This window comes from Austrofundulus limnaeus, unplaced genomic scaffold, assembly GCF_001266775.1.
Source record: "Austrofundulus limnaeus strain Quisiro unplaced genomic scaffold, Austrofundulus_limnaeus-1.0 Scaffold110, whole genome shotgun sequence".
In the NCBI taxonomy this organism is placed as follows: Eukaryota; Metazoa; Chordata; class Actinopteri; order Cyprinodontiformes; family Rivulidae; genus Austrofundulus; species Austrofundulus limnaeus.
Genome location: NW_013952512.1, coordinates 1,354,356 through 1,377,718, shown reverse-complemented (window position 1 = coordinate 1,377,718; position 23,363 = coordinate 1,354,356). Strand labels below are relative to the sequence as shown.

At 39.1% G+C, this 23,363-nt stretch overlaps 1 protein-coding gene across 1 annotated transcript in view; it reads right to left on the bottom strand.

The window, feature by feature from the left end:
* frem2b (FRAS1 related extracellular matrix 2b) overlaps positions 1-22,999 on the bottom strand; it is a gene marked incomplete at its 3' end in the record, with an annotated part of 38,861 nt that extends 15,862 nt beyond the window's left edge. Inside the window, 2 exon segments of the mRNA XM_014014165.1 lie at positions 16,403-16,492; positions 17,676-22,999. Coding sequence (XP_013869619.1) covers positions 16,403-16,492; positions 17,676-22,689 — 5,104 coding nt within the window.
* Between the last annotated feature and the right edge of the window lie 364 nt (positions 23,000-23,363).

The following is a 23,363-nucleotide window of genomic DNA, read 5'->3' as shown; positions in this document are numbered from 1 at the left end:
TATATAAAGAAACAGGACTTTTTTACATTTTTTGATGAACCACAACAATGGAATCTACCAATATCATTTTAAAGATAAGAACGCAGGTGCTGCTGTGTCGCAAACATAAAATGGTGAAGTAAATTAAGTATTTTCTGTGATGTTCCATTGAAAGTGAAAATAAGACATAAACTAAGAAAGAGAAAAAGAAAAGCCAAACCTTATTCCGTGACTGGATATTTATTATGTCTTGCAATGTAATAAGCATTCTAAATAATTTAAAAATACATAATGCATCTCATAAAATTTTCAACACTAATCATTAGGGAAACCTTTTATTGTCTGCTGAACACAGCATGCAACACATTTTGCGAAAATAAGATGGCCGCTGCTATTCTATCACATTAGCTGGTAAACTAATCCTTAAGTGTGGTTAGGTTTAAAACGTCCTCTCGAGGTCTACCACAGAGTTGGGCTTTTGCTTTCTGTGTGTTCCACATCATTCTTTGGCAGACAGGTGACCTTTGTAAGACAGGACCTCACCGCACTGTTTGGATTAAAGCCAGCAGTGTGGCGCTCCTGCCAACGGTAAATACCGCAAGTGTGATCCTTGAGTTGTGAAGCCTGTTGTCCACTGAGGCAGAAGAAGAAGAAAATGCCTCGGTTGTCTATCAGACGTCACTTGTTGGAGTCAAACTGTGCAATAGTTTGAGCAAAGCAACTTAAATTCAAGCATGAACTTAGAAAAATAAAAGCAGCTGGATTAGTAATCAAATACTAAGACAAAGACTGGCACACAAAAAAATAAACTCATACATTTCATTTAGTCCCATTAGCCTTTCACACCATTCCCAGACAGTAAACGGCACTATTAATTATTCATATTTTACACCCATCAACTTCTAAAGACAATGCATCCCTCGACTGCACTTTTAAGCCACAGAAAAACGATATACCTTCACAGTTCCACTGTAAATACAAACCTAATATGGCATAAGCAAATGCTGAGTTAATGGTGCCTTGAAGTCCAACTAAAAGCTTCAGCAACATGGCCTTCAGGGAAGTGAGAAGTGGACGTGTTCTTTTCCAAAGGACCTCTGCACTCCTCCAAATTTCTTTCTAATTAAGATAAGGCGGAGTTGGAGTAAGTCCACTTCAAAGAGGCCCAAAGAAAAACACCAGAGTTAATCTTCACCTAGGCCTCAAAGCACTGAGAGAAATTTTAGTGAAAATGATCCAAATCTCTGGTGCTCGAGTCTTTTCATTGAGGTGCAAATTACTGAAAAATGCTAAAGGACTTTTACAGTCTAATTTTCATGCCATATCAATTTCTTATCTGCAGAATTCATCATTTAAAAATAAAAACAAATTGCCATCACTCTGTCTTGTTATTACTAAGAAATTACGGTAAAAGTGCTAATTCTTTTACACATAAAGACTAAAAGATGTTTGTAATTTTTAACCACTTTACATCAACAATTTCACAAGTGTGCAAGTTATGAAGCTGTATACGTTCTCTTTATTCACACAGTGGCTGTGTGATGCAGGACAGAAGACAGAGACAGGCAAAAGAATGTGGGTGTGCCAACTTGGTGCCCTCCGTCTCCTCCCCGCATACATGTTGCAGTCTGGCCTTATTTGGGTACCGTTAAGCGCTGTGGAGCTGCAGTGCCCCATGGACCCCCTCATCTGTTAGCTCATCCTGGCAGACAGACAGGCGGCCCTTGGCCCACAGAGACAGCGAAACACTGCTTAGCAAGGATAAACCAGGACTAACCTGTGAGTACTGATCAAGTGGAACAGTACATCTAAAAATACACACTGGCTGTTGAAATGTTTTTTCCATCTGTCTGACATCTTAAAATGTGAAGGAACTTTTATATAAATAAACAACTGAACTAACAGAATAATTTGTTGTTGATATCATGGGAAATTTAAAAAAATGTACATGAAATAGCACATAAATCTGAATGAAAATTTGCATTGTTTTCAGTGAATAACAATAGCTGTGTTTCCATTGCAAATGTGCGCAAAATATTGTCGATATTCTGTTAATGTCGAAAAACACAGTTTCGCAACTGCGGTGTTTCCATTAAGTAAGAAATGCTATTAAAGTCACGCGTGAATATGTTTGTTCTCGCGATAAGTCATTACAAACATGATGGCAATGCATGTAAACACATAGCATATTGCTACCATGACACTAGCGCTCATCATCAGAGGAGACGTCGTGTCTTTTATTGAGGCTTTCCAGAGACAAGTCCCTACTTGGGAGCGGCTACGTATGCTGTGTTTTGGGGAAATTGTAGTCGGTGAGTTTACTACTTTATTTTACTACTTCTGTGATATTACTACTACTTCTACTTCCTGTGTTATCTTCTTCATCGTCGTCTTTTTCGCCAGTAGAAACAGCCGGTTGTTGATCAAGTGACTCCCGTGATGCGAAAAAAGTATTTCCATTGCATGTCCTGATGCATCTCAGCAATCCAGGTAAAAAAATCAAAAAGAAAAAAAATTGTATAGGTCTTCTGGACGGGTTCTTCTCTAATGAAACGTTTCGTCTCTTCTCCAAGAGACTTCTTCAGTCTGAGAGTTTCAGGCAAAATTCAGGCTTTTAAGCCCAGCCTCTGTGTGACTGATACTCACATCACCTGGCTATCGCTGACACCTAATTAACACTTATTGTTAACAGGCGGGGTGGAGTGATACTGGCAATAGCCGCGCTGTAGGAGGGGGACAGCTGAAAACGGAGGCCTCCACCTCTGTTTAATGATGGATGGTCTTTCTTCACAAAAATGGCTTCTTTTACTCCTCTCTCAAACCAACGTTCCTCTCTATCAAGAATGAGAACATCCTCATCTCTGAAAGAGTGACCGCTGGCCTGTAAATGAGTGAAAACTGCAGAGTTCTGGCCATTAGATGTAGCTCGTCTGTGTTGGGACATTCTTTTGAACAGTGGCTGCTTTGTTTCCCCGATGTATAACTGGTCGCAGTCCTCCTGGCACTTAACAGCATATACAACATCGCTCTGTTTGTGCTGGGGCACCGGATCTTTGGGGTGAACCCCCTGTTAACAATAAGTGTTAATTAGGTGTCAACGATAGCCAGGTGATGTGAGTATCAGTCACACGGAGGCTGGGCTTAAAAGCCTGAATTTTGCCTGAAACTCTCAGACAGAAGAAGTCTCTTGGAGAAGAGACGAAACATTTCATTAGAGAAGAACCCGTCCAGAAGACCTATACAATTTTTTTTCTTTTTTATTTCCTTTGCAGTTTTGCGAAAAACACCAATTTCGATACGGCCAAAAAAAAAAAAAAACACCTCATCCTAGCGCAAAAACATTTTGACGAAAAACACAATTTTTTTTAAACTGACATGTTTCCGTTGAGCAAATTTATTTTCAAATTCTAATTTGCACATTTTCATGGTCAATGGAAACACAGCTACAGATATACAGTTTTGAAGTACAACTTCTAACCATTCATATAACATTTCTTTTGCTAAAGTTATATATTAACAAATATAATAATTTTAGTTAACTAAATGTATCAGCTAAAACAAAAAAGGCACAACTTGACAGTCAATTATTCTTTTATTGATCACCAAAAATAGAAAAAAGGTTTGTGGAAATCTAAAATAGTGGTTGGTGACAGCGAAATAAACAGTAGTGCTGTTTTTTCAGCATTCATGACCATGTCTTGTGTTTTTGCCCATGTCTTTGTTTGTTTGTTTGTTTGTTTGTTTGTTTGTTTGTTTGTATCATTAGCAAAATATCTCTTGAACCAGTGGATGGATTGTTTTCAAGCTCTCAGGATGTAATTCACTTTTGAAGTTAAGCCCCATTCAAGATGGCTGCCACTGCAAATCCAACTTAGCAAGAACAAAAATGGCTATAATCAAACAATTTTACAGATATTAGGCTAAAATAGAATGCAGTAGTAGCTGAACGTCATCGGTAACTTGTACTCAAGCACTGCCCCGTGAAAACTTTCACGACACCATTCAAGAGATTTGACAAAAATGGCTACAACTTGGTCTAAAACTCTGGCATGAAAAATGGCAGCTGATTTGCAGTTTTGCCTTTATTATAATGCAGAAATTTATATAGCTAAAAAAAAAAAAAAATATTGTTTTGTTCAACAGAAACAACAAAGTTTCATTAGGGTGATAAAAAAACATATTTTATATGTCCAGCATTTCTGCTAAATGACCTGACTTTAAGCTCCACAGTGTACCAGACCATACCAGCATACTTTTCACCTCTCCAATTAAAGGAAAAGGGATATAATAATCCTGTTGAAGAGTAAAAGGCACATGGCAGAGCTGAGCGCAAGAGAACGAGACAGAGAGAACGAGAGAGAGAGAGAACGAGAGAGAGAGAGAAAGAGAGAAAGAGAGACGATATGGTCTAATCACCCTAAGCCTCATATCTGCAGTAACAAGTGGAGAGCTGGCCATGGCTTGAAAGACTTAGAATGGTTATTATTTCACAGGCCTGAAACCCTTCCCTATCCTCTCAGGGAAATGTTCTGCCAGAAATCTGACCCCTCTTCAGGATCCGTCCTTCCCTCTGCATCCACCCAGACTCAGTGGTCACTCTGAGGTGATATTTGTGATGCCTAAAAGAAAGGCCAGAGGTGCTCCTGAACAAAAGCATCAGGTCAGAGAGCCTCGAAAAGCTTAAAACTAGAAATGCTTTGCTCTCAGTGGGGAAAGTTCTTTGAGATTAACATAAGAACTCCATACAGAGGTGATTAAACGTTTTATGCTCTTTCCAAACTTGAAATGCAATCACCCGAATGACTTTTATTAAAAACCACAGATTTATTCATTTGTTCAAGCTATTTAAAAAAATAGTTAGAATGCAATAAAACATGATTTTTATTTATTTTATGGTGAAATTACCTTATATTGTAATTAAAAGTTTATAAATTTTGTGCAATAACATAATCACATTATTTGTTTAGCTTATTTAGAGATAGTTCATCCAGAGACAATTTATTATCCAAATGACAACGGTTGGCTGAGCACTGAAAGGGGAGAAATATTAAAAATGATGCACTATAAAAAAGCCATAAAGTAAACCACTGAATCTACAAATTAAAATTTTCTCTTCTGCAGTAAGACTGACAGAAAATACTTTTTTAAAAGCATAAGAATCCCTTTATCCTACTCACACTTTCTATTTTGATACTAAACTGCAGTGAAAGGTTGTTGTGGAAACCAGACTCTGACGTTCTTCTTGGTTTAAAAAAAATAAAAAAATAAATCATAAAAGCCCTTCACATGTGTGAAAAGGAAGCAAAATTACAGAGCTCTTATTTCAGAGGGGGGTCCGTTATTTGTGGTCCAAGGAAAGAAATGCAGCAGAGGAAATACTGTCCAGTGTGTTTAGAAAAGGTCACTCCTGTCCTGTGAGTCTGCTCATATCTTCACACAACCCATTAATATGTTTTAATGTTCACATCTGAAATGATTTCCCAAAGGTAAACATATTTTGAGAGTTATAAAAAAATATAAGACTTTTTGTTTGTTAAAGCTATAAACAAAAATGTGCTGCGCTTACTATATACGTACAACCACTTCTTTACATCACACAACGCTTGGCTGGACACGTTTAACTAAGTGTTACGTTTTTACAAATGGTTAGCACGTAGCCCTAGCTTACAAATTCCAGACACACAATTCAGTGAACCTGCTCGGTGTTCTGCTTGGTTTGCCGTTTCACCACCAAGGACACTGAGTGTCCTGCCAAGCACTCGGGGTCAGGACCTCTCCCTGGTCTCTGCTACATCTGCAGGGCAGGAAATCAGATTGTTTGACACAGCCATAATTTATATAGGTGATCAAGAATGAATAATCATCTCATTATTACAGACACATGATGGATGACCACTGCATTCCAAAAACTGAAAAGACTCAAAGCCAAACTTCCCTGTTTCTCTGTAAAGTTTTCAAAACAGGTATAAAAAAGCAGTGGAAGATGGGTTTGATTGATTCAATTCAATAGAAAAAGCTCAGAGAAAGTATTCCTTGATTGCCCTTGAATGACATTCCTGTCATTCAAAGAGGACGCAGCCTCCAGTGTCTTAATTAACAGTGAACCACATGGTTTAGAGAGCCAAAGCCCGAGCTCTCAATAGCAAAGAGAGAAACAACAAAAGGCTGAATTAGCAGCCACAGGGCTTTTTCAGCGCTCACAGAAAGGTCACTGTGGATTTAAAATCTTGAGTTTCTCGCTCATTACCAGTCAATTATCTATTGTATGAACTCTCTAAAGCATAGGTTGCTGATATCTCTTTGGAAAATCTTTTGCGAGTCACTCAAAAAAAAAAAAAAAACACATCGTGGTGAAAATATAAATTTCTACAGCTTTTGGAGCAGTAAGTCAGAATAATTAGTTCGTAACAACTTTATCTCAGTTCCCACGTTGTTTGTCTTCTATACCAACTTTTCAAGTTATGTTCTGCCTGAGTGAAGAGACGAGGTCATAAAGACAAAGGCCTTGCATTCTTTGAAGAAATGCATATTGACTTTTATGCCAGAGTTTAAAACCAAGGCCAAAGTTGGTCTAAGTTTGATGATAATGTAAGAAAATACGTGTTCAATATCGACTGAAGTCAGATTAAAACACAATAGTTAAATAAATTGATTTGTAAAAGGAATAAAGTCATACAACACCAGAATTCTGGATCTGAGTGAGGTTTATTTGTCACCGGGCTGACGAGCAAAACCACACTCTCACATTCAGGAAGTACATGTTTTTATACACGATTCTTCAATGCCTGAGTTCGCCCCCTACTGACCTACGGCTGAATCACAGGCATTCATTCAAAAACCTCAATCTAATGTTTTAAAACGGTTCACTTATGTGTTGGTTATGATTCGGACATGTAGCTACTCTATTTCAATTAACACATAATAGATCAAACATTATAAAGGTATTATAAAAAGGAAACCCTAATACTCTAGTGTTGTTTTCTAATATCAGTACTAATCTATAATAACTATAAATTTATTCAATAACAATATGCATACTCTCAGATGATACTGCAAGATGTCACTCTCAGAGTAAGTGCTGTGAGTGACTCTTCAGTACGATTCATCTTAGCTCAATAGCTGTTAAATTGACTGAGGTATCAACATTTTCGTGTTGGCTAAGGCCAATTACCTGTGGAAGCCATTTGAAGCTGAACTGACTCTAAATATTAATGAGTTGTAGATGCACACACTCTGATACATTTCCAAAAAGTTCATTAAACTTCATCCAGTGGTCCATGAGATTTTTTGCTAACAGGCAAACAGTTAATTTTGAAGTTGTAGGTAAAATCTTAAACAATATGTATCAGTTTTAGACTCACATTTTAACTTAAAATCTGTAAAATTAACTGTGTTTTAGACATTTTTGAGTTTATTAGGTTTGTTTTACTGTGGAGGCCATTTTTAAATTAGGCTGTGTCCAAAAGTTGATCAGTTGTGGAAGCCAGCCCAATAATTACTCTCTGGGATTTTCATTAAAATCGGTTTTGTGATTATTAAGATATTTTGCCAATGGTACAGATAAACACACACACACACATAGGTANCAAAAAATGTAATAATAATAATAATAATAATAATAATAATAATAATAATAATATCCCTTTTGCAATAAAAATCTGTATTTATCCATGGAATTGTAGCACTTCATTAAATGAAGGTGATCCAAACAGAAATGATACGAGGCCATGAAATGACAAAAAGATGCACAGCTTAGTGTAAAAGTATAGAGAAAACAAAGCACCACAGGAACGAAGACAAGACTTGACAAAGGGGAGGGTGTGCATTTTTTCTTGACCCCTGAATGCATGGTGTTTGCTCTCTTGTCAGACCGGATAATGGTGGACTGTTTGCTGAAAGCAACAGTGTGAAGCCATAGAATATAAAAAGCCCATCCGAGTCCCACAGACTCATGAGCTCCATACTAATAAAGCTGGGTGTTTGTTGAGCCTTTACCGGGGGCCAACCTTCCTGGTGTCATTCAAAAACAAGTTTCAGCTGCGTTTTACACTTGTTACTTGGAAATCCCTACATGCAAAAGGGCTTTTGGGCTGAAAGGGAAATGCTTGTTGCAAAAAGGAAATGGTAATTTCTAGAGAACTGTTACATGACTCCGTCCTTTGTTTACAACTGGTGAGAAGAAGACATCCAGCAAACCTGCATGTTAAAGATAAGAATGCCGCTCTGCATTCGCAAACAGAGGAAAGAAAATTGCTAAGGATTTAATGTTTGTTATTGTCCCAAGTATGTAATTTTGGACCGATGGTTAGTGTGCAGCAGAACAAACCCTTTGTTCTAAATATGTTCTGGCAACTTCTAAGGATGCTTAGAAAATCTGACTTATGGTGTGAAAAATTGTCTTTGTATCTAAAAATGTTGAAAAAACTTTTAGATTTGATCTTTTGGTGTTGAAATTGAGGACCCTTTAGCTGCACACTGAAAAAATATATGTATTATACCACATCCCTATGATATGAGACCATATTGTTTTCAGTACCCATGGCAGAGACAAACATTTTCTGAGCTAAAGACCTCTCTTGGCAAGCAAAACGGCTCACATGCCAAAAAAATGAGAGAACAAAAAAATGTGATGTGATGTGTTGTTTAGTTGCTCTGACAATGAAAATATTACCTAACTGTCATAGTAGAATAGTAGAAATGCACAAGGGAACATTGCACAAAATTTGAATGCATGCATTTAGCAGCTAAAAAGCTTCACAATGACTAAAACTCAAAAGAATTACATGAAAATAAAGTCTTTCTCTGGCCCGTTTCAACCTTTAAAACAACACTGAGCATTTTAATGGAAGAGATATAATATAATAACTAATTATTTAGAGATTTTTTAAGTGAACAAACCACTGTATGAGATTGCCCTTGTTGTCTGAACCTGCACCTTCCGGTCTTGTTTCCTCACATCATCCTGTTTTCTTGCTAATATGTAACTTTTCACTCCAAGTCGATGTGCTGGAAAACTAAGATAAGCTGAAGCATGGTCTAGTTAATTTCAGCCAGCAAGACATTCTGTTGTATTCTTCATGGGGGAAGGGTGAATTTAAACTCTAGGTATTTTGTAGTCTCTGAGTTGAAATAGGGTCTAGTTTTGTGTTTTTCACCCTCCTTCAGGCTTTTCTTATATTTATAAAGCAGGAGTAACAAAAATAAGGAAAAAGAGAGTACAAACCTACTGGTTTAAGAAATCACATTTGTTGCACATGGATGTTTTTGGAATAATACAGAATAATAGATAATCTTAGGCCTACAAATTTTGCTCATTTTAAAACAGTGCTAATAATGTATGCAGAACATTTTAGTAATAGTGAATTCAATCATTGGTTAAATAAGCCAAAACTGCAAAAAATCTACTTCAGTTGTCAGTGACCTATTTTATTCTTGTAGAAACTATATTTGGATTTCAGCTTTTAAAATCATTTATTATCAGCACCAAAGGCAAAATATGTTTCATGTGTGTTCATTTGTTTGTAGTATTAGCAAAACAACACATAAACCACTCGGCATATTTTATGAAAATAACCACAGTGTATCTGTACAACTGATTTACTTTTGGAGTCATCCCAATCCAAGATGGCCACCACAGCTGATCAACCTCAGCCAACATAAAAAAAGAGTGTACGCACAGTCAAATGTTCCAGATTTTGGACAAAATTTAGTATTGTAGTACCTGAGGGTCTTTAATACAACCTCTAACTGTTTTTACATATTGCATGAATTCACAATTGCATTAGATTGTTAAAGGGGCAATATCATGTAAAATCAACTTTTTTGAGTTTTACAGCATGTTATAATGTTAAACTCTCATAAAAACATGCCCAAAGCCTTGCTTTGACTCATTCATGCATGTTTGAGAAATCCTGCAACGTTTTTAGGCAGTCATGCTGAGGAGCAAAACGACAGGTGGGGACCAGAAATGCCTTTTGGTACCAGAAACGCCCCTGGGACGTGTCTTTAAGCCGAACTTCTTCATGGCAGAGCGCACCCCCTCCCACCTCCCCACACACCCCACCCATGACTCCTGCAGGCTCTCGGGTGAAAGTGAAAGTGAAACTTAACTGTCTGCTGCTCTCAACACTTCTTCTCACTCAGTAAAGCTCTTTTCAGATTAAAAATACTTTTGTGGAAATGTATTTTCAGATGCCAAGTAAACTGCATCATAGCGCACGCGCGACCCCCCCCCCCCCCCCATCGAACGGGACGGGACAGAAACAGAAGCAGGAGGAGGTTCTTAAAGAGACAGAGGCCAATTTGAAGTCGTTTAGAAGAGAAATGATGAGCAGATGTTTATTTCCTATTTAAACATAAAAACAGCATTTTAATAACAACTAAAGGTGACATAGATTCTTTATTGTGGCATAGTATTTAAATATATACCTGAGAAACACACAATATTGGCCCTTTAATAATAACATTTATGAGAGTTGACTAAAGGGCTATCACTTATCTCTTCTCAACACAAGACAATCTTAGTTTAAATCTGTGTTATTAAAAGTTGGAGGGAGATACGCATTCCTTCAAGAATGCTAAGTCTTAATTTAAAACTTGCATTTTTTAGAAATCCATTAATAGCTTTACATAGATAAGGAAAAGCAAACTAAAAACACAAAAATTCTGGGCTTTAATTACCACAGTTCGATGCAGTTTTATATTTTTAGAATAGTAGAGAAACTGGCCACATGATCATGCGCCATACTTTTTATTCTACAGCTAATCACGTCAAAGGCAAATATGAAAATAAGCTCCATTCACATGCAGATGAAGCTCCCACTAACGCTGCTCTATTTCAGCACTCACCACTTGTCAACACAGGTGGTGTTTAGAGACTGAAGCACACATCAGCACATTCATGCCATCATTACAGGCAACAGGAAGCAGCTTGACGCCTCGGCCGCCACAAATACTAGCACTAACAAAGCACTTCCATCTTTCATCTCCTCAGCTGGTACCACCCTCCCATTCCTCCACAAGATGATTCCTTGTTTCCTGTCGATCTGACCACACTTACGGAGAACATGTGGTGGAGAGTGGGAACTCGATCCACCAACAGAATCCCCAAAAGGTTTCATTAGCACCTTTTATAAGAAGAGAGCGCCGTCAGTCACAGAACATGTTCCAACTGTGTCTGGAAGTGAAAATCTTCTCTGGGGAGTTTGCATCAGTTTGAATACAGTGCACCATTAAAATTACTGTGCTTGCTGAAATGTTGCTGGTAAAAAGAAAAAAAATCACCTTTTTTTGGTCTACTTCATGCTAATGTAATCAAAACAGACGTCTTGAAATCAAAGTCAAACCAGTTTTCATTAACTGCAGTTGGTGCCCGGCATCGTGATAAAAACTTAAGTGCTCTGATTATAGAAATCATGCAGCTGGTCCCACAATGGCAAGAGAGTGAATCCTCTGAGTGTGCAACTGTGAATGTGCATAAAAAGTGCATATAAAAGAGGGTGTACCATGCAAGGGGTTCAAATGGCTAAAACCAAGCTCATCTGGAGAGAGCTGGGACCACTGAGCCAGCTGCCAGAGGTTTAGCACACAGCATGGCTGAGAGGAGCAACTCTGGCCCACCACTGGGATTCAGGGGCCAAAAACACATTATCCAGAGTGATTCTGCAAAACTAACACAGCCTGATATTACAGTAGGAATCGTGTCTTCACACTCATTTTTCAAAACAGCAAATCAAATCACTTAATACAAATAAATGGATCTAGCACTGTTTATCTTTTTTTTTATAATGCTGCTGCTGCTTTTTGAATTTTGGTAAATGCATTCATCAGGTTTTCCAGACCTGAGAACTGAAACAATCCACAATCAGATGCCAAAAACTTAAGCCAAGAAGCTTTTGGCTTCAAGAGCCATCTCAGTTCTGCTACACTGATATCCTTAGGCAGTCATGACACATTTTATCATCCACGGGACATGCCTGGGCCTGGGCTTTCTATACTTTTGCCTCTGCTTTGTTACCCTTGGCTCCACATACTCATTTTGGCAGCATATTGAGACTAGGAAATACTAATCAACCAGGGTTCCCTGTATTCTTTTTTTTTCTAAAAGGAAAGAAAGGCAAACCCAAGAAAAGCCTCACAAGATCAATGCTGGATTCATCATCTCACAATAAAACCTGTCATTACAATGTTTTCAGTGATTTGGCTGTGGAATAAGCCGATAACACTGTTAGTCTTTTGTTCAAATGAATAAAATTAGATAGGATCTTTAAGATCCCACTGAATAGCAAACTTCTTTGAGACAAGAGCAGCACAAAAGATAGTGCAGCTTCTTCACTTTTTTTAGTTAGTTGCTTCCCAAATATGCATTTGTCTAAATACACTCTGCTCCTTTCACACTAAAATGGAAAAAAATAGCTTGCAAATATACTTTGTTATGCTGTGTTGAACCAAGAAGATTGGAGCAGGGGCTTTGTAAATATAGCTGCAATGCAGAAAGGTGAGGAAATTATAACAGGATCTTAGAAACACAGGAAACCAGGAAAAGACACAAATAACTGACCAAATTAGAATGATTAGCTTAAATCAAGCAGATGTTTTCTCAAGAAAAGCTCTATAATAAAATCTTAGATGTTATGTCACTAAATATTTCTTCACCATTAAATTACTATATCTAAAATTTACTGACTTTTACTTTACTGACAGCACAGGTGGAATATGGAAAACCCCTCAACATCCTAAAATTATTTCTAGACCAAACACCTATACTAGCTTTGTAATTTTCTGAATTTTAGAGCCTGCTTTCTGTACATGATTCATACCACATAGGTCCCAAGGACACAGCAATGTTATACCTCCGAAGAAAAGTATAAGGCAGACAGTTTTATTATTAACAGGATGAAACAAAACTACAGAGTCATCACCTCAGCTGTGAAGAGGATATTACAGTATATACCAACCTCGCATCTACGTGTGAGTGCATGTTCTGCCTTACTTTTGTTGTACTTTAGCACGCTATGGGGAGTAAGATAATCCCTCCAAACCAGGAATTAAACCATATGGGAGACAAGGGAGATGGAGTATGTGCTCAGTGTCACAAGCGATTACATGCAGATAGCATGGGGGCCGTTAACAGCCGACATATCAGATGTTACTGCAGATTGAAATGGTTTGGAGGATTTATTAACTCAAGGAACTGACTGAGACTTTTCCTTATCTTGTTACATGACGCAAAAGAAACAAATAAAACGTCCTTGTGGAGGTGAGCCTTATGGCATGCATTGAAGACAACAAAAATCTCTTTGTTTCAAGGCCTTTCATAAAAAATAGGTCCAGTCCAACCCTATTTTATATCATGCAAAAGAGCTTCAGGATAAACTACAAATAATGACTTGTGCACTCCGTCGGCCCTAGTGAACAAATATTTTTGGTCAAATGGAAAACACAAGAAAACTTTTTAGTTGCTCTTCAGGCATGACATTTTTTTAACTGGAGCACTTAATGATCTTTTTTAGCCTCTTGGTACCCCGGTAAAGGAAAGAATAAGGTGGACGTGAGTGGAATGAAAAACAAAGACCACAGCAGTTGCGTCTGTCACTAAGAACATCTGTAATGCTGACTGACTGGCTGAAAGCAGACAGGGATTCAGCTCAATAAACAACTACCTGGGAATGCCAGGGCTTGTGTGTGCTCAGGTAAGCTCACCTGAATACACTCGAATCCCCAGGAGACAAGGGGAGTGCTGGAGTCCACCGAAACACAGCAATTACCTGATTTAAAATGACAAGAGCAGACCTCCAACCCTAGCCAGCAACACACACATGCACGCACGTACACACACATCCAAACACCAATTTTGTTTCAAACAAAACACTTTCTAAGTAATTAAAACGGTTTCTGGCTCAAGCGTCTGTTGGTGACTTTGCTCTCCAGGTTTCAGATTTCTCCAAAATAGTTTATTGACACCTACCCATAAATGAATGTGTGCAATTTCACTCTTGTGTGATTATTTTTCCAAGGTTTTTTATTGGATTAACAAATACTGAGCTATACAAGCAGCTATGGGAAAATAACTTTGTCATCTTCTTTTGGGCAAAAGCATCTTAAATACAACTAAGATTCATTTCTAGCAATAAAAATGAAGAGTCCTATATGATAAACTAGTGGACTACAAGAAATATTACACAAGTATTCCAATCTTTTAACTTTTGTCTTTATTAAACCAAGTTTAGTTAATAAAAGAACATAACTTTTATAAAGCTAAATGTCTATTAGTTATAGTTTTAAAAGTCACAAAAACTCACTGTCACAGCAAAACCAAAGGTCAAATCTCAACTACAAACTTGACAAATAGTAAATGAGAGCAGGCCAAGTCTAAATGACATTTGAATTTAGGCTCCTTACACACAAACTGCATGTAAAATACAGTGTAAAGAAGCAGATACATTGCTGCGGAAGAGAACCTCAGCCTCTGACAGTTCAATTAAAATCCCAAGAGCAGCACTTTCCTCAGTTAAAGTAATCTAGCGGTCAGTAGTCAAAAAGACTTTAGTTTATGGGAAGCACTTAATAAATGACTTGTCACTTTCCATTCATTTAACCTTTCTGTTAAAACAAAACAAAAAAACACATTCAAACTTTAACAGTGCATTGCACTAAGCCTGGGTTGTTAGTCGTTTCAATTTCAAATTCCTATTTTGTTATAATAAACATATCTTTAAATAGAGACAGTAAACATACATTTGGATGATTTTTGTTATTGTTCGTTATTTAGATATAGATATGTAATTACAAAAGATTGACAATGATACATATAGACCAACAAAAATATAGAACAAAAAATCTGACACACAGTTACTCATCAACAAACTCTTGCTATGCTTACATCTGATATATTCACTTTTGGAATACTAGTAAGGTGAAGCAACAGGAAAAGCAGCCTTTTCCCCAAAAGGTATTGTAAAGATGCAGTGACCCAGTGAACTTGAAGCAAGGAGGAGGGTGTTTTCCATCGTTTAACATGACACAGAGCAGCCGTGTGCCAATGTACACCATTAAGTTCCTCCACCAGACGGGTGTCGAAAAAACTGCAGGCTCCAGGGATTCAAGGCTGCCACTAACACCTCTTAAATCTTAGTGAAAAAAAATATTTTCACTAACTGCAGAGCTGTGAGTCCTCAGGTCTGGGTTGGCCAGCTATTTATAAATTTGTAGAGGCATTTGTGTACAACAATAAAACACAAATCAAATGTCAGAAAAATGACATTTTGGAGGTTTGTGCTGTGTCTGACAGTGAGCACATAACTGTGATTAAGATTATAGAAAAAACACATGCTATTTTTAATTCTACTCATGTCTAAAAGAAATGTAAAAGACTGTGGAGAGCAAGTGAGAAAGTGAATTTAATTGCCAGCTCCGGAGGACAAACTACTAGTGTTGGACGCAAGTATGTCATCAAGAGAATGACAGAGGGGTGAAAAACCACCAGAGATCCCTGACAAATAACCAAAGTGGGGTAATAACAGAGGGACTAATGGAACCTCAGCAACAAAGGAGTTCCAAACGTGCTCAAAGCAAACAGCAGCTCAAAAAAGGAACTGTAACTCACAGCCAGCTTCTGCTTTTCACTCATCACTCATCAGCACCCCATCCACCTGTTGCCGCTGATTTCAACTGAAGCAACAGATTTGTGCCGAGAAACGGGAAATGAGAAAATGAGTACAGGGGCTACTGAAGTACTTGTGGGAAAAGAGGGCCCCCATTAGAGTGGGTCTTTGTGCTCACTCATCACAGCTGAAGGGTAGTAAAAAGGACACACTGTAAGGCACGCTGCCTCTGCTAATCGCCAACACAGACATGATTGCCTCAAACTTTCAATGAGCCTGTGCCTGATTACTAGTCTTCGTTAGAGGGAAGGTCTGCGCTAATTGCTTTACTAATTAGTCATTTGCTAAATGATTCATTGCTTGCTAAAAAAAATAATGGGTAATTATGGGTGGGAGCCATAAGGCAGGCCTTCTCATGTAGTTTGCAATAAGACTAACATGAATGCTTAGATAAAATTTTAATAAGCAAGAAACCCTGATGTTCAAATCTATTGTTCAAGCTATTAGTTAAAACAAAAAATCAACAGACCCTAGCAAATACAAAACACACACATCTACTATATAAATAGTATATTTTGGTTCCTCATTTAATGAATACTTTTTTCTTACCTAAAATACAGGGTAAAATTATAGCTCTAGAGTTTATTTTCCTCACTTTGCACACACATTTTGCCTAATTGGGCCACTGTAGTGTGTCTAAGCCTTTCTCAGGTTTGAAAAAGCCAATAGTGCTAATGTTAATATGTTCATAAGACTGGGACCCCTCTTCAAATCCGACCATTGCCATGGTACTTTAAAGAGTACATACTAAAAGACCTTACCACTGTCCTCAATGGAGAAGTGAAAGACATCATTTGTGGTACTGTCACCATCCCTCAGAATGTAGCATATATTCATGTCATTGATTTCAGCTGAAAAAAACAAAACAGAGCTACATAAATGACAGCCACACACTACAAACAAATATTCACATGGGTTTTTGCTGAAATCATAACAAACAGGTACATGTTCAGATTATTTTTATTTGTCAAAAATAAATCTTGATGCCTGTCTTACGAGATAGACGGTTGTGTAATGAAATATACATGCTGATAGTGTCAGGAGGTTTAGGAAGACAAGGTTGCCTGGTAAAAAGAAATATATATATATATATGTTCCAATCCTGAATGATATTGAGCAATAGGAATTTCTTGACTCTTGGTGCACCATCACTCCCATGCATGTCATGCTGATGGTACAAGGCATGACAGGATCCTTTATGATGAAGAAACTTTTGTAATGTGAAGTTTAAACATTTACTGTATTCAAAATTTAATATTCAAACATCATTCCCAAAAAAGCAATGGGTAAAAAAATAAAGCAATGAAAATAAATTCAACTTACTTTTAGAAAATGTCTGTTTTCACTGTTTACTTTTGAATATTTAGTCTATGGGGGAAGCCTTTCACATTGGTTCAGTAAATAAAAGCAGGGAAACATGAACACTGTCAGAATGCTTGTGCTGCTACACAGAGATTTCCCATTAAGCAAGATGCCCCTATGGTTTGTTTGAAATGTAGCTTCTGCAGGCACCCTGTGTTGTTTACAAAGTCAGTGATTTGCTTTGAGCCAGTCTCCCTTCGTTTGACATGTTTCCTTGTTTATAATATCTGTCATCATAGTTGTAAAACTCTTGGCTTTTCTTAGAAAACTGTTCTGCAGTAATGTACAAATTTCCAGCAGTTTTCTCCCAAAGTGAAACACGCTAGGCATTGTTTGAAAAATGCACTCCTCTGGAGATCAGGAGCCTGGGGCACATACATACTTCTTCTATCTAAACAGACTTTCTACTGAATGAAACATAACAAAAACCTTTATGATAAAAGAAGGTATTGTTCTTTTTACCAGGCATGAAAAAAATATGAGTGCACGCGTGCATGTGTGTGTGTGTGTGTGTGTGTGTGTGTGGGGGGGGGGGGATCACAGGAAGTTAGGTGAGTTAAAGATTAACATCAAATGCCCATGAAAATTAAAACTTGTCTTCCATGAGAAAATTTTAGGATGTTACAAATGTAGAACATTACAATAAAGTGATATAATGAGCAGTACTCCTACCTTGCGTGAAGGTGGTGATAGTAGCATTTCCTTTGCCAAGGTTGATCAGGTAGCCATGTTCTGGGCCTGCAGTAATCCTAAATGTAACAAAGCCCTGAATGCTGTCTCTGTCCTCTGCTTTAAGGGTCTTACTGGTGATAACAAAGCCAAGGTGACCTGTCTCCAGAACTCGCAGTGTTGGGGCACCTTTATTTACTACAATCTGTGGCACCCCATTATCCACAGAAAGAACTGCAATCTTCATCACTTGAGGATTTCGAGTCTCAAAAACTGTGTCAGGGAAGACATAGAAGTCCGTGTGGGTGCCGTCAGTGACAGTGAAGGAGAAACTGTCCTCTGCACTCTCTGTGCCATCATGTTTGTAGCTGATCAAGTTCTCATTCAGGTCCTGCTTTGTGAAGGAGGTGACAGGCCGGGTGTTGTTAAAGAGCAGGCGACCGTGAACTGGGATTTGAGTAACTGTGAATTTCAAGAGCCGGTCGACAGTGTCTCTGTCTTCCACTGTTAGTTCAAATGGTGTGATGAGCTTGTTTTCTCCCTCTGTCAACACCAGACTGTGTACTGTTACTACAGGTTTTTTGTTGTCCACGTCAGTGATGGAGATCCGGAAAGTGCGGAACACAGGGTTGTAACCATCAGTCACTTCAAATTCAAAGCTATCCATTTTCACTTCGTCGTCAGCGGTGTGAATGTAGAAGATTTTATTACCAGCCATCTGGAGCTGCGTAAAGGATGAGATTGGCATCCCAGGTGTGTCTGTGCATTCTAAGTGCCCTCTCACAGGAGCACGGGTAATTGTGAAAACTAAGTGTTCATCTGGGCTGTTAAGGTCACTTGTACTGAGAAGGTCAGTTGTCAAAGTAACTCTGCCCCCCTCTTTAAGGGATACACCTTTACTGACCACATCAGGGAAGACCATGTCAATGTCACCAATTGTGATATAGAAGTATCTGTCAATTAAAGGGTTGAATCCATCTGTTACATCAAATTTGATGAGGTCACGAATTCCTTCTTGCCCATTGTGGACATAAATAATCAGTCCCTGATCTACTTCGTTTTGTGTAAAATTCATCCCAACGGTTATATTTTGAAATTCTCCAGACAATATTGTTTTTTGCAAATACCCCTGACCGGGCCCATATCTGATAATAAAAGTCAGCGTACTATCCTCTGAGTCAAGATCAGTAGCTTTTAAAACATTGCTGTTAATTACTTTAACTTCACCTATCTCAATTTCAAGGCCATCGTTGACGGACAGCCTCGGAGTTTCATCATCCACAGGGATTACCATAACTATTACTGTTTTCTCCACGCTGAACTTTCCATCTGTGAGAATGATGTCAAAGCTATCCTCTGTTGTCTCTGAGCCATCATGCTCATACACAATAACGGAGGCCTCCCTGATCTGATCCAAAGTGAAGTTAGATACAGGGAGGGAGCCAGTGGTGAGCTGATTGAGAATAAATCCATGCCTGGGAGGTTTGGTGATAAAGACTGTGAGCTGATCAGAAGGGAGATCTGCATCAGCACCATTCAGGATAGGAGTGTCAATAACTATGTTCATGCCCTCCATAACTACAAATTCTCTCATGTAAATCTCAGGCTTTTCATCATTAGAAGGGATTATGGAAATGGGGAAAAAGTACCTTTCAGAGAAATTGATGCCATCAGAGCATCTGAAGGTAAACCTGTCCTCTACCGGTTCAACTCCTTTGTGAATGCTTTGAACATAGTAAATGTGATTCTGTCTGATGTCCTTGATGGTGAAAGCACTAATAGCTGTGCCAGACCTGGATTTCTCTGAGCCTGGGGCAGGAGAGATGTTTTCCACATACCCTGAAGTGGGCTGTACAATAATTGTACAAAGGAGGTCATCGTTGGGGGTATCAACATCATTGGCACTTATATGAAGAGTCTGAATGACATTCTTTTCTCCCTCAGTAACAGTGAACTGTGGCCTAACAAAGACCTCTGGAGCCTGGCTGTCCAGGGGAAGAATAGTTACATGCACTCTGACACCTGTGATTTTATTTCCTCCCACAGTCCACTCATCAGACATATCAGTCAGAGTGAGATTGAAAAAGTCCTCCTTTGTGTTCAGGCCGATCTCCCCGCTTGTATGAGCATAGACCACAAAGCCATTAATGATATCAGCCTGAGTGAATGTGTCAGACGGAACCCCTTTCACCAGAATTTCACCAAATGATGGCTTGTCTTCAACAATGAAAGTCAGACGAAGGTCATCTGTGTCCTCATCTCTTCCCTGGAGGACATTACTTGTGATTTCTGTGGCTTCATTTTCGAGTACATCTAAGTAGGAACCTATTGTTCCAGCTGGAAGAATGATAGTTGGAGTTTCATCATCAACTGGCTTTATGGTAATCTTTATTGTTATTGGGACAATGTGCACCCCATCACTGACATCTATGTGTATTAAATCTACTGTTGATTCATCTCCGCTATGAATGTATGAGATCATGCCCTTTCCAATATGATGTAAGTTGAAAATATCTCCTTTTGTCATATCAGTGAATTTAAACTGCATCTGACCATGAAGAGGAGGCTGTGTAACAGTGAATGTTATTTTGCTGCTGTCTGTGTCTGTGTCTGTGGTGTCCAGCTCAGTTCTTGTTAGTATATGTTGGCCATGCTCAATCACAGTAAACCCTGAGTTTGTTATCTGTGGTGGTTTGTTGTCCACAGGCTTTAGAAATATAGTGAAAAATCCTTCTGCACTGTTTCCAGAATCATCCTCCACGGTGTACTTGAACTGTAAAACATGAGTGGAAATTCCAAGCTCAAGATCAGGTGGTCTGTAGGCTATTTTATGGTGGTTAATTTGTGCCTGGGTGAAACTTGTCACTTCCATGTTGGGGTTTTCAGTCAACACAAGAGTTCCCAAAACAACTGGGTTATTATCATCTGTGTCTGTTGGCAGTTGGATGATTGTGTATTTGAGATCCCGATCTTCTGAGTCAAGGTCAGTGTACCGAAGATAATTTTTTTTGAAGTAGGTAAGCTGATATTCATGTACCGTCATCTGCAGGGTTGTGCCAGGGTACAGCTCAGGTGGGATGTCATCAACAGGGAGAATTTTTATAATAAATGTGCTCTTACCTGATTGATTAGGTGGGTCATTGTCATCTTGTACTTTAAACACAAACTGATCCATTACTGTACTGGTGCTGTGGAGTCCAGAGTGCTTGTAGAAAAGTTTTCCATCAGTAATATCCTGTTGAAGCCATTCAGTTACAACTTTCTCATACATTTCATCATCTGTATTAAACTTCCAGGTAGATGGGTCTTCTGGTGCCTCAGACTGGCGCAGCAACACCTGCCCGATCTTTGAAAAGGGAGGCTCTAATGTGAATTTTATTGTTGAATCTTCTGAGTCAATATCAGCTGCACTGAGCATAAGTAAGGAGATTTGCATCATTTGGTTTTTGAATAAAACCAAACCAGTGTTGGCGTTGATTATGGGCGGCTCGTCATCTGTTGGCACAACTGTGATTGGAAACAAAAACTCCACCTCATGCGTGCCATCCATCATTCTGAAGATAATGTTATCACTGTATGTGTCACTGCCATCATGCTGGTAGGTGACAACTCCAGCGTCGAGGTCAGCTGGGGTGAAAAATTTCCTAGTGGAACCCAGAATGTTTAACTCTCCATGCCGCAGGCCAGCAATTACAGTAATTTGTACTTTGTCTAAATTATCCTCATCACTTATTTCCAGATTCTGTGAACTAGACAAAGGTCTGGACTGACCTTCATATAGTAACTGTCCTGTATTTCTTGTGACCACAGGGGCCAGCGTGTTCATAGGCTTAACAACAATCATGAAAGCAAATGGGTCTGATACAGCACCCTCTGTGTCCACCACCTCAAACTCAATCTGGAAAATCCTTTCTGTGTCTGAATCCACAGCAGGAGGTTTATACGCAATTTTCAATTCTTTGAGGTCTCCTTGGTAAAATGATGTTATTGGTAAATTCCTGTCATCTGTGCTGACTATGTAGCCTTCATCAAAAGTGAGGGGGGAGGTGATGTTGAAAATTAAATCATCAGGGTTTGACTCCACATCCTCTGCAGCCAACATATCCAGGGTTACTGCTGTCATTACAAACTGATCTACTTCCATCATCATCATAGCAACAAAGCTGGGCTTAGGGGGCGTGTTGTCCTCCCCATCTTTTATTCTCACCAAAATTTGGAAAAATTCCTGCTTGAGCACATTGCCTTCTCTGTCCTGTAATTCCACAAGCATGGGGATGTAATCTCTGTTGGGAGACTTCAAAGCAAAAGTATGCTGATAGCGGGTGTTCTTCCTAATAAAATCATCACAGTCTACCATTGTTCCCAGGCTGTCATCCACAAGTTTACCATATCTGGGAAGCATGCTGCCACTGGAGAGGGAGACTACTTTACACTGGTGCGCACTTCTATCAAAGGTAAATTCCAATATCCCTCTGTCTATAGGGTTACTTGCGCCCAGCAGGTTGTCAACAGTAAGAGGCATGTTTTTTGTCACCACTTCCAGCTGAGTAAAAACAACCTCCACCTCCATCATGAATGGGATTATAATTGTATCCGTTTGCGTGTCATACCTGAGCTGTAATCTCACTCTGTCCCTCGGAGGACTCCTGGAGCCAAAGTGAGAGTACTTCACGTCGCTGGGGCCAAATTCACAAGGAAACTTTTTCGGAGACAGGTGTCCCGGCCTTTGAGACAGGGGGTCGTTGTCCAAAACTGTAACGCTGCATCTGTCACCCGGCTGAACTTGGATAACCAAATCGTTCACGGGATCAATAGAAACGGATCTCCCGAAAGGCACGCGGATCCCGTTATTGGCGACCAATATCGTGTCTTCTGAAAGCTCAGCCCTCAGGGCGTATGACAATCCGTAGCTGTCGAAAACATTTGCGGCTGCATCACCTGTCAGAATGAGCGCGAGCAGAATCAAAGCAGCGCCAGTCCCGTGCAGATGCGGGGCAACAATGATAATCCGAGCCATTTGTGGAGCGGAACCGCAGCGGAGACCCGCAGAACTTTGTGCATGCGCTTCTGTCAAAATACACCCTTCGGCTAAAGTTTATAGGTGCACAAAATCGGGGTTGGATAATAAAACGACGCACCTGCGCGCGCGAAGGTGCACCATTCTCTCACTGCAGCGGCTCACTGTTAACTGAACTTCATACTTCTGCTTTGCTGGAGTAAAGGAGAGTCACGCCCTCCTCTCTGCCGATTGGTTAATGTCTCCACAGGAATGCGTTTGCCAGGATTTTATTGGACGCGGTTGGTGTCGTTCTGCAGAGAATAAACGGTGCCAGGTAGGAGAGACTTGTTAAGGTTCCCTGGGGGTAAATGGGTAAGGCGATATTTGCGCGAGAAGCAGAGGCTGAGCTGCAGTGCCACTTACAATAAATAAATAAATAAATAAAAAAATAAAATAAAATAAAATAAAACACCCTATGTTCTGATTGTTTTTATTTAAATGCGTTTGGAGCAGATTAAAATATGCTTGAAAATGTGTCTAAAATTAATTGGCTTCTCCAAATTGATTCTGCAAAACTCAGGCTGATGAAAAAAGCACCCAAAAGCAGATGTGTGAGCAAACTCTTGTATTTGGCTTTGACTGGATAAAGAACTGTATCTCCCCCTACTGGTTTTTATTTTCTCTTCACAAAC